The sequence below is a fragment of the Perca fluviatilis genome, chromosome 8, assembly GCF_010015445.1.
Source record: "Perca fluviatilis chromosome 8, GENO_Pfluv_1.0, whole genome shotgun sequence".
In the NCBI taxonomy this organism is placed as follows: domain Eukaryota; kingdom Metazoa; phylum Chordata; class Actinopteri; order Perciformes; family Percidae; genus Perca; species Perca fluviatilis.
Window position 1 is genome coordinate 22,418,159 of NC_053119.1, and position 11,299 is coordinate 22,429,457.

Sequence of the window (11,299 nt, forward strand, 5' to 3'; positions counted from 1 at the left end):
GTTGATTTCACTGTTGATTAATATTTAATTTATTCACAATATACGCTGCAGCTGGGTTAGGCAGAAGAATTGTATCAATACTGTTAGACCCAATCAATATCCTTCTCTTTCACACAGATTCAGGCTCGAGCAGTAAAACTTAGCTTTTCAAGTTAATTAAATCATGTCTGTCTGCTCTCCTAAAGTTAGAGGGGGCGGCCCTTCTTTTGTCACACGGCAGGAAGAAACCCTTTGTTTATCGGTCTTGGAGACGACCCCTGCTGGTGTGCCGACTAGATTAGAACAAAGAATGTTTATTCCTGTAGCTTGAAAAGAATTTACATCCCCATGATAAGACATTCATCTATGACCGAGAGTAACCTCGAACACATATGAATTTAAAAGTACGTCCTTCTTAAGGGGGCGACGAAGCGATCCAATGGGATGTGCTCAGGGGCATGGACATGCCACCGCGCCAACGAAGGACCAATGGACAATGGTCCTAAGCCACGTGGGGGAAAAGGAACCGCCCACATCTCTATGAGAGACAGCTATTCAGCAAGCTGCAGCGTAAAAACTTGTTTTTGTCATGCCATTTTGTTATTAAATCTTTTTGTTAAATCTTCATTGGACCAAACCTCTCCTTTCTCAAAATCTGAAAACACAACAATATGCCAATCATTTTCTTGATGAGTTGATTAGTTATTACACCTCAGGAAAGAGTGAAAAGTGTGTATACCATCATATAAGATCTATATAATGAGACACAAATGTTTGGCATTTCTGCTTGAAAAGTGACAATTAATCAATTATCAAAATAGTTGTTTAACTTTCTGTTGATTAACTAACAGATTTATAGACTAATTGATGCAGCTCCAGTACCTTTTGTAACCAAAAATGTACTATCTACTAAAAAAGGAAGCAATGTGCCTCGTATAGTATTGTTTGTTGGAAATTCTTTCAAATAACTAACTAATCCCTACAGTTGGACCTACATGTTACACCAGTAGAGCATTGGGTGTTTCATTCAAAACATCAGCCATAACGTACTTTTTTCCTAAAAATACGTCATCTTTAGCCACATCAAACAGACACACATTAGTTAGCACATTAGCAACAATCCTTTAACTTTTGCATTGTTTTAATACACAATTTCATGTGTTCAATGCCATCCTGCAGTTTGTCTAGGAATAACAGACCCCAACACTAGTGTAAATTAGCATACAGAGAAAGACTGTAGTTACAGAATGCCAATTAGCTAGGAGCATGGGCCCTGCGGTTTAGGTCAGGTAGGTCAAGTCATAAAAACATTATGTGCTGGTAAATCAGTAGGCGAGTCACAGGAAATTAAATACAATTAGATTACATAAAAACAACACTTCACTGAAGGTTTCCATTTGTCTGGCATGCTAAGCTTCCTGTCATGCCAAATTGGGGGGGGGTCTATTCATTTACAAAAATAACTTAAGCTTAGGGTTTTATACAGGTACTTTGTAGGCAATAGTGCTGTGAGTCACACAGTAACTCAAAAGGATACATTGATTTTAACATACAGGCATATGCAAGATATTGCAAGAATATCATCTAGATTTGAAACAATTAGTCAAGTAATTGATTAGCCCATTGATTAATAATTTTGAAAAACAAAAATGCTAAACATTTTATTGTCTCTGCTCCTAAAATGTGACATGTTGCTGCTTTTCCTTGTCTTACATTATGTATGTAATATTATTATACGTTATAATAATTATATGTTAAATATATTATATAATTATATGTTGGTCGGACAAAGAAGAAAGATCAATTTGGACACGTCACCTTGGATTCTGGGAAATTGTGATGGACATTTTTCACCATTTTCTGATGTTTTATAGACCAAACAATCATATTAATCGGTTAAATTAAATAATTGTTAGTTTCAGCCCTAATATCATCTGACCCATCTAGGGCTGCAACTAACGATTCATTTCATGACTGATTAATCTGGCAATTTTCTTCTTGATTAAACACTTGCTCGTTTTTTCTATAAATATTAGAAAGGACTGAAAAATGTTGAACATAAGGTTCTTAAAGTCAAAAGGTGTCGTCTTCAAATACCTTGCTTTGTCTGACCAACAGTCCAAACCCCAAAAATATTCAGTTTACGTTTGATATGAAACATTTTAGGGAATGGTTACCATTTTCAAAATAGTCGCTATTATTAATAATTTTTCTGTAGAGCGACTTATTGATTAATCGACTATTCATAACAACCCTAGATACATCACGATAATGCTGTCACAAAGGAGGAAAATATATATATAAAATTTGTTATTTTACAAAGCAAACTGGAAAAAGTCTGTCAGTGACAGTGAGCAGAACAGTTTAGGGAGTTCAAATATCTGCAAAAAATGATGAAAACACCTCTGCCTCAGTACCACAAGACAATTTATCACAATACTGATGCATGTGTATTGATAATGTTTTGTAGGAGCCCATGTCCCTACATGTTGCAGTATTGATTATTTGTCCCATCCCTTTTTCGAAGTATGGATTTCCAAATGGGTAGAAACATGTTATGGCAGGTAGATAATTGTGGAGTGGATGTGGATGCATTTTCTGGATGGCAGATTCGATCTGTGCATCTCTTAGCCAGTACAGTACATTGAAACAGCAAGAAAAACAGATGAAATCTTAAGGTTAATGTTTTATATATGTCTAATTTATTCACTTTAAACAACAGTCAAATATTCTCTCTGTACTTAATAATTTAAGACTTAATGAAGTTTAATGCATCGATATCTTTCCACAACATGCAGCTGCATAAAAACCCCTCATCTGCTTGTGTAAATGTGTTAAATGTGAAAAACAAACCTGCGGGCAGCAGATCTTAAGGAGGTTGATGGTCTTTCCACAGACATACACGTCGTTGGCAATGTCTCTCAGGAAGATGGGCACACAATCCTCCACATCCTTTGAGATCAGAGTGTAGCCTTGGACCCAGAAGTGTTTGTCTGCACAAATCCAAAGACGCATATTAGATGCTGCTTTACAATTTAGACCAAGTAGTTTTCCTGGTCCATTATGCCTCGGATAACAATACAACACTCACAACTGAAGGAAAAAGTATTAGTGGTGGAGTAATACTCAGCCTGTACTGGGCCTAAAACTTTTCCTTATTAGTATGACTTACGGGGCATGGTAAGACTCTGGTCGCTTGAATTAACACTTGGAAATTGTTAGTGCTTAGCTCAGTGATCCTAAGCAAAAAGCATAAGAGAACATGAATGCGCTGAGCTTCCAGAGCTCTTTACAGAAAGCCTACGGCTTGCCAAGAAAGCTTAGCCGCTGATTGCTTCCCTGGCTGACGGACTTCGAGGAGAACAATGACATTTGTGTGTCCTCCAAAAAGCAGGAGCGAGAAGTGCAGAGGTTCACCGCAGGAGTTGATGAGGTGTAGCGATGAGCAAATGAACCTCTTAGCCAGACAAAGCCGAGGTGATGGTCTGACCTTGAATGGGGTGTTGCATGACATACAATATTTGGACAGGCTATAATGATTCATATAAAACCAAATTTATGGAGTGCTGTCAAAATGAAGCGGTTACAGTGTGTACTCATTTGGGGAACAGGCTTTCATCAAGATTATCATTTGCTTACAAACAATTCCTAATACAGGGCTGCAACTAACGATTATTTACATTATCGATTCATCTGCCAATGATTTTCTTAGTTATTTGTTTTGTCTATAAAATGTCAGAAAATAGTTATATAGAGCAGTAGTGGAATGTAACTAAGTACATTTCATCAAGTACTGTACTTAAGTACAAATTTGCAGTACTTGTACTTTACTTGAGACGTTTCTTTTCATGCCACTTTCTACTTCTACTCCACTACACTTAGTTGATTGACCGTTTTGATCGTTTCCAGTTTATAAAATGTGATTTTTCTGCATTGAGTACTTTTACTTTTAATACTTTAAATACATTTTCCTGATGATACTTTTAGTTAAGTAACATTTTCAATGCAGGACTTTTACTTGTAACAGTATTTTTACATACTTCTTCCACCACTAATATAGAGCCATTTTCAAATGTACTTTTCTTCCCAACAGTCCGAGGGGACTCAATTCACGGTCATATATGCCACAGAAAAGCAACAAATCCTTATATTTGGTTGCACCATCCAGAAAGTTGGGCATTTTTAAATGACAAATTACTTAAATGATTAAAACGATTATAATAATAAACTAATTTTCAGTCGCTTGATAAATCGTTTCAGCTCTGCCATAACGTGCATATCTCGTTTTACAAAAAAATACAAAATCTAAAAGACCAACTGATTTTTGATGACATCACATTTTACTGTTGGATGTTGTGATGGGCATTTTTTTCTACTTTCTGTTGTTTTGTAGACCAAATGATTCATCTGTAAATCGAGAAAACAATCAGCAGTTTAATAGATAATAAAAAATAATTGTTATTGGCAGCCTTAATTGCAACACTCACAATAACATTTTGACTTGAGCTGTAACAAATGAATGTGTCTTTATATCAAACAGTAAATATTAAAATCTGTTAAATCTTCAGTCAGCCAGCCAGTTCCTGTAGAGTACAGATGGGTCTGTATTTATGTGTCATGCAAGAATCATTTCCCACTGTCTCAATGCCACTCTTCTGCTCTCCTTAAAAAGCCATGTCATTAATTGGTTTAAAAAATAAATAAAAGTCAGCTAGATATGGCATAAGCAATTACAAGAGAAGAAATGTAAGAAATAAAATCATTTATTTCAAAAAAAAGGTTTCAGCCAGCATGGTGTACCAACTGAAAAGAACAAAAGGAACATTATTTGTTTGTGTCTGTCCCTGTGGCTTACTGAGCGGAGTTGGCTCTAGTCTCCAAAGCTGTGGTAGCTGATTTTGTTTCCCACTGATTATCATCCAATAACTTCATGACATCCTTTATAGACACAAGGACAAATCCAACTAGGCAATAAAGGCTGTAATGAAATCTCTTTTTTTCTGCTAGACAATCTGTCGGGCAGGCTTTTCATTTTCAGAAGCTGCTGACTGAAGACGGCATGTGTGTCGTCTCACCTCTGAAGACGAGATAGTCCTCATTAACCTGGATCATGAATTCTCCATAAACATCCCGAAACACGCCGCTATACACCCAGTCAGACACAAACCTAAATGAAGCACAGTAAAAACAGTCACACCCAGTCTTGACAATCTCCGAAAAAATAAAAATAGATCAATGAAGTGAAATCATGTCCTCGGGTTATATTATTTGTTGTTTTGACGACACACGTCTGTATGGGGAGCGCAGTGACTGACCGTGTATAAGGTTCACAGCTGCTCTTCAGCAGCGACAGGAGGACCGCGCAGTTCTCGTTGCTGCAGTTATTCTGTGCTTCATTGTACAGGTAGGACAGCAGTTTAACACCCTGAGGAGAGTCACATGGCACTGAGCTGACATCCCATCTGATAGGCTAAACACAGCAATGATGGATGACATATTGCAGTTTGCAGATAAAAGAGAACTCACCACAGGGAAGGTAGCCTGGCCTGCACCCAAAGGCCCATCTACGCAGCACAGTTCTGACAGGTACCTTAGATTAAAAGAATGCAGAGATTTTTGTGATCTGATGATATTTGCATTGTGGTTCTCACAAACACGACTGTACTGTCGACTGGGAGAGGTTAAGGTTTAAAAGTGTGAAATGAACACTAGTGACATAAAGGCAAAAACCTTAGTTGGCGGCCCACTTTGCGGAAGAGGAAGCCAATAGTCAACAGGCTGAGGGTGGGTGGAGTGCTGAGAACGCAAGCCCTGTAGTAATGCAGATACTTCCGCAGACCACCTGTAAAAGCCTTGGAGAGAAACACAATGTTTTATTTTTATTTTATTTCATTATCTACAGTACAGGCCAAAAGTTTGGACACACCTCATTCAATGTGTTTCTTTATTTTCATGACTATTTACATTGTAGATTCTCACTGAAGGCATCAAAACTATGAATGAACACATATGGAATTATGTACTTAACAAAAAAGTGTGAAATAACTGAAAACATGTCTTATATTTTAGATTCTTCAAAGTAGCCACCCTTTGCTTTTTTATTAATAAGGGAAAAAATGCCACTAATTAACCCTGACAAAGTACACCTGTGAAGTGAAAACCATTTCAGGTGACCACCTCATGAAGCTCATTGAGAGAACACCAAGGGTTTGCAGAGTTACCAAAAAGAAAATAAAAAAAGTCATGAAAATAAAAGGAAACGCATTTGAATGAGAAGGTGTGTCCAAACTTTTGGCCTGTACTGTATAAAGGTGTAAAACCACTGAAATGGTCACTTCAGTATACATTGATAAATGCACTTGTACTTTTGCACTTTTTGACATATTATGCCTTTTTAACTTAATGTGCCTTTAAAGTGTTGGTTATTGTTGGCCACTGCCATGAACGCCTGTGCATTAAAAGTCTTTTATTACATTATCATATTTGTGTTTTAGATTGTTTGTGTGAATTAACTGTTTGTGTATATATGTTTGCAAACTCACTTGTCTCAAATTTCCCCTTAAGGGGCGAATACTTTTTTTTTTTTTTAAATTGAATTGAAGATCACAACTATGGTAACAACAAAAGTCCCATGCAGAGCACGAGTCGAGGAGGGAGGGGTAAAATGTGCAGTCTCAGCAGTATCAATGAATATAGAAACGTACCTGAAAGACTAGGCCTTTTTTTCCAGCACTCGGCAGAGAAAAGCGACTAAGCCTCAAGTAGTGGGTGCCGTACTGGGCCAGCTCCCCCAAGAGACGAGACACACTCTCTGGAGAGGCTCCGGACACGCACACACCAGGTCTGACATCAAACTGAACACTCTGCGAAGGAGATTACATATTTACAGATGGTGGACAAAATACAATAAATAGCTGTACAATCTAATAACATCCAATAAAGTAGCCCCGCAGCAAAGACCGTCTTTGTAAAGCTTATAATATTGAATTTTTGTTGAGGCCGACAGAGAGTCGCCTCCCTGGTGATTTCTGAAGGCATGGTTTGTGGTGTTATTATATTAGACAGCCATACATAATTAGGTGTTTGTTATGTTGTCCCCTCCATGGTTGTTTTATGAGAACTGGATACAAAGGACCTAGACAGGACCCTTCTGGGGGGACAGAAATAACAGACAATATTTTGTACACTACTACAAACCAAAGTCTCAAAGATTAGCTTTGAGTTTGATACACCTCTCTGACAGTTTCAACAAAGCTTTTAACATTATAAGGCTCGCAGAAGTTGCATCTGATGCAGAACTAGATTGTACAGGTGCTCATGATATAGTGTTCACCTCTTCTACCAGCCTGCATCTTAATGAATGATAAAGTCTGCTAGGGAGCGAGAACACAAGGGGCTACAAGGGAGTTAAAACAATCTTCTGGAGACATAAAACAATGTAATGGGAAACAATTAAGCAACAGAAGAGCTCTCCTGTGGTTTTGTTTTTTGCATTAGGAATATTCTTTCTGTATTTCCTCATCATTTAATGGATCTTGTCAGGCGACGGACTGTGCTTGACACTGTCACTTTATTTCTTTTTGTTGTTTTGAGGTAAAATGCTTTTATAAGTCAATTGGGTTTGTTTATATCACATATGCCCATTGATTCTGCTCTGTTTCTCTTCTCTCTGTGTTTTAAGTACTTGTATGCTGTCACAGTGTCATCACTTCATTCACTTTTATCACTTCAGTCTGACAGACCCCTAAAACAGCAAATCCACTGCATTTTATTGCATTTAAGAGACTGATAAATAAAGATGATGAAATGCACCTGGTTGAGAGGGAAGGTCGTGGATGCCACCCCGATCAAGACGTTGAGGAGGTCAAATACCAGTAGTGCCTGAGAGTCCAGGGGCAGCGGGAGGAGAGGAGAAGGTGTAGCAGTGCTGACCACCCTCATCTCCCCCTCCCACAGACGATAGAGCTGGTCAAAGGCCTCCCTGCCTCCCTCTGTTAGATAGAGTGACTCGCTTTTCCCTGGTGGGCTAGTAGGGAAAATTTTGTAAAATTTGGTGTTCCAGAGAGGGAGAGCAAAACTGAAAACATAACCTATATGTGGAGCTCACCAATCATTGTTGTTTGTAGGTTATACTCCATCTATTACTTGCTAACCCGCTTCTTTTGTCTTAGTTTTGTGACATTGCATACCTTATTTACTAGTCAAGCAACAAAAACATTTTCTCCAAAAACTTGAACTGAAAATTTCTTGATCACAAGTCATTTATCTAGGAAAAACATCCACTGGGTCTCAATCTTTAAAAATGTTTGCTTTTCTTGGTTTTAGATTTTTGTAAAAATAAATATCTTTGGGTTAGGGTTTTGGACTGTTGGGTCTGACAAAACAAAAAAGTGGAAGACATCAACAGCGCAACTGACGTGTCGCTTACCAGCCAACAGACTCCCAGCAGCGACGTCTTCCAGGCTCAAATGTGCGAAGAGCCTCCCATATATCAACGTCTGGTATGGGGCTGGTCTCTGACTGAGAGTCTGGGGTCATGTTGGAAGCTGACTGGAAACCTTCATCCTCAGACTGATCTATACATGGGGGGACCTGCATAAACAACAATTAAGCCAGATGATGCCATTGCATAACATGGGGGTTTAAACCTAAATCAAACACTTGTGCAAATATGAACCCACTGATATGTTTAAACTAGTCTATATCCTTCGAGTTCCACTTCCGGGATTGCTCCGGTGCTGTATTTTCCGTTTCCTTCCACTTTCTTTGTGTTGGAATTTTCAATTCGGTGGATTTTTGAGGACTATGGTTGACTGCTTCTCAGATCTCTGCCGGGTAAAAACTAAGACAGCTAGCTAGACTATCTGTCCAATCTGAGTTTTCTCTCGCACAACTATTTTTGCAGCGCCTTTGTGCGGAGTTTAGCACCGCCCATGACGATTCTGATTGGTTTAAAGAAATGCCATTAAACCAGAGCATGTTTTCCTCCCATCCCCGAATGCTGTGTGGAGTAGCCAGACTCTCCTTCAGAGCGTTTTGGAGAAGGGTCTGGCAAAGCGAGACTATGTTTAAACTGACCTGGATTACAAAACAACTCAAACTAAACAACATGCATTAGCTTAGATATAGTATACATACCCGTATAGCCAGCCCAGTTACATCAATATTACTGGGAACAGGAGGCAGGTCCAGTCTTATGTCTATGTCTGAGGTGCGAGTGTGCTGCAGTGCTCCAAACAGTGTCATCCTGGTCTCCCTCTCAAATCTTTCTTCCACTTCTAATTTAGTTCTCAGAGCCAGCAGTCCTGTGCCTGGAGGAGCATCCATCAACTTCTGAGTTCCACACAAACTCTCTAAAGTCCCCCATTCCTCCCCACACACTAGACTCCATGCCCGGGCCTCTAGCCTCTGAAGCTCCTCGCTCTGGTAGCCCCAGGGTTGAGGCCTCCGCAGTACAGGCCTCTCTCGTCTCATATAGTCCCTAATGAAAGAGGTAGGGGGTGGAGGTGCCGAACCAGCTAGATGTACCAAGAGCTCAAGGACAGCGTCTACTTCCTTTAGGCCAGAGGATGCTCCATCCAACAGCATCCCCAGCTGCTCCTCCAAACGCTCTGCTTCCTCTCGGCACCCTGCCACCCGCAAGTCAAAACATATCATCAAAACTTTGTTTTTGGGCGGTGTATTGGCTGTGGCACTCAGTCCTGAGGCAGACCCTTTGGTGTCATCTTGAAATAGCTTAGACAGCAGGGCACCGTAGGCACGTTTTTTGAGAGCTCTGCGGAAACCTTCTCTTGAAACTCCACCCAGGGCACGGCGTTTCCATGACACCCCAGACAGGCTGCAGTCACACAGGGCACCCAGCAGCTCAGTGATGCTGCTGCTGTTGCAGCTGGACTTCATTGGGTTGTTTAGGCTCGAGTACATGGTGGCACTGTTACCTCAGCCTGTATCAGTGAAACAAAATGGGAATAAATGGTATAGTTTATCTCTGTGTTATTTTAAGAAGAACAGAACTGGGATACACAGTGCACGGCTGCCAGTATACTATCATAGCCTATAATGTTTATCCTCTGTACCATCTGAATCATAACATTTGCCTGCCCAAGGACTGCTGGTGAAATGTAGCGATTGTGCTAATTCTTGGACAGTCAATAACTGTTCATTTTCCCTGTTAAATAAACAAATACATAAATAAAAATAGTAAACGTTTAGCTCATAGTCCAACCAAAATTTACGACAGACTTCTACTTTTACCGCGTACCACTGATTTTGGTAAACGACAACTCAACTAGACAGTACATGAATTGCACCAGAGCCAACTAACGTTAACAGTAACTTTAACTAGCTAGCTAGCTAAGCCAACAATTACCAACGTTAGCTAACGTTTACTAACGTTACTGTATATCAAACTGCATATTGAAATAGCCAGCCCAATGTCATTCAGAGATAAGAAAAATGCTTCTTGATATTATTTACACCTTCGAGATGGTGTATTTTTCGTTGATTCAGACAGTTTCAATCTTGCATCCACCCCAAAAGGTTCCTTCCAGTGCATGCTAACGTTTGTTATTAGCAAGCCCCCACGGATCACCTAGCCAGCTAACGCTAACGTTAGCTGTCCTGCTTAACTAGCTTGTGTGTACCAAGCATGTGAAACCCAGTAGATGGGTCCCCTACACTGCTTCAAAATGTATTTTTATTATTGAAAGGTTTCTTGTTCCAGCATATTAGATGTTGTCGCTAGCTAGCTAATTGCTCTCTAGTCGCTTGATTCACAATCTACCGCGGGGCTTCGACAAAATTAGAATCTACCCCCTTTGAATTTGATTGGACAATAGAATTTTCAGAGTCCAGTGATTGGCTAAGGGTGTTGCAGAAACCACGCTGATTAGTCAGTGATTTTAGTCAATCATTGGACGATGAAAGCTGTCATTTGTCAACGCGCTTTGCTGCATTCAGGTGATACAGGAAAAACGGTATATACCAGTCCCCTACTGTTTGTGCCTGTTTTTACGGGCGGTATCGATTATGATACATGCATTTAATGATAATAATTTTGCATTAATTTTAAATTAATTTAAGAAACAATCATTTCAACGTTTGATAAGTCTTAAAATACCATGCCAGGACTTCACACACAAAACAGACATATGAATATGGTCCATCCATTTCTGTTGATAAAATACCTGTAGTCATCATGCAGTAGCAGGACAGGAATGGCAGCACTCCATGCAGTCTCCAGCGATGCTCATTAAATTAAACTGGGTACAACTTTTTCAAGTTTATCTTAATACAATATGCTCATATGTACTTTGAAAGT

The 11,299-nt window shown here is 39.4% G+C and overlaps 1 protein-coding gene across 1 annotated transcript in view; it reads right to left on the minus strand.

The window, feature by feature from the left end:
- The window catches only part of tubgcp6 (tubulin, gamma complex associated protein 6), a 28,190-nt gene extending 17,410 nt beyond the window's left edge, over nt 1-10,780 (minus strand). Inside the window, exons 1-10 of the mRNA XM_039807938.1 lie at nt 10,458-10,780; nt 9,118-9,923; nt 8,408-8,571; nt 7,792-8,005; nt 6,684-6,842; nt 5,710-5,831; nt 5,506-5,569; nt 5,295-5,404; nt 5,055-5,146; nt 2,833-2,972 (exon numbers count right to left, since the gene is read on the minus strand). Of these exons, the coding sequence (XP_039663872.1) occupies nt 2,833-2,972; nt 5,055-5,146; nt 5,295-5,404; nt 5,506-5,569; nt 5,710-5,831; nt 6,684-6,842; nt 7,792-8,005; nt 8,408-8,571; nt 9,118-9,903 (1,851 nt within the window). The 5' untranslated portion in view covers nt 9,904-9,923; nt 10,458-10,780. The remainder of the gene's footprint in view (nt 1-2,832; nt 2,973-5,054; nt 5,147-5,294; nt 5,405-5,505; nt 5,570-5,709; nt 5,832-6,683; nt 6,843-7,791; nt 8,006-8,407; nt 8,572-9,117; nt 9,924-10,457) is intronic.
- Between the last annotated feature and the right edge of the window lie 519 nt (nt 10,781-11,299).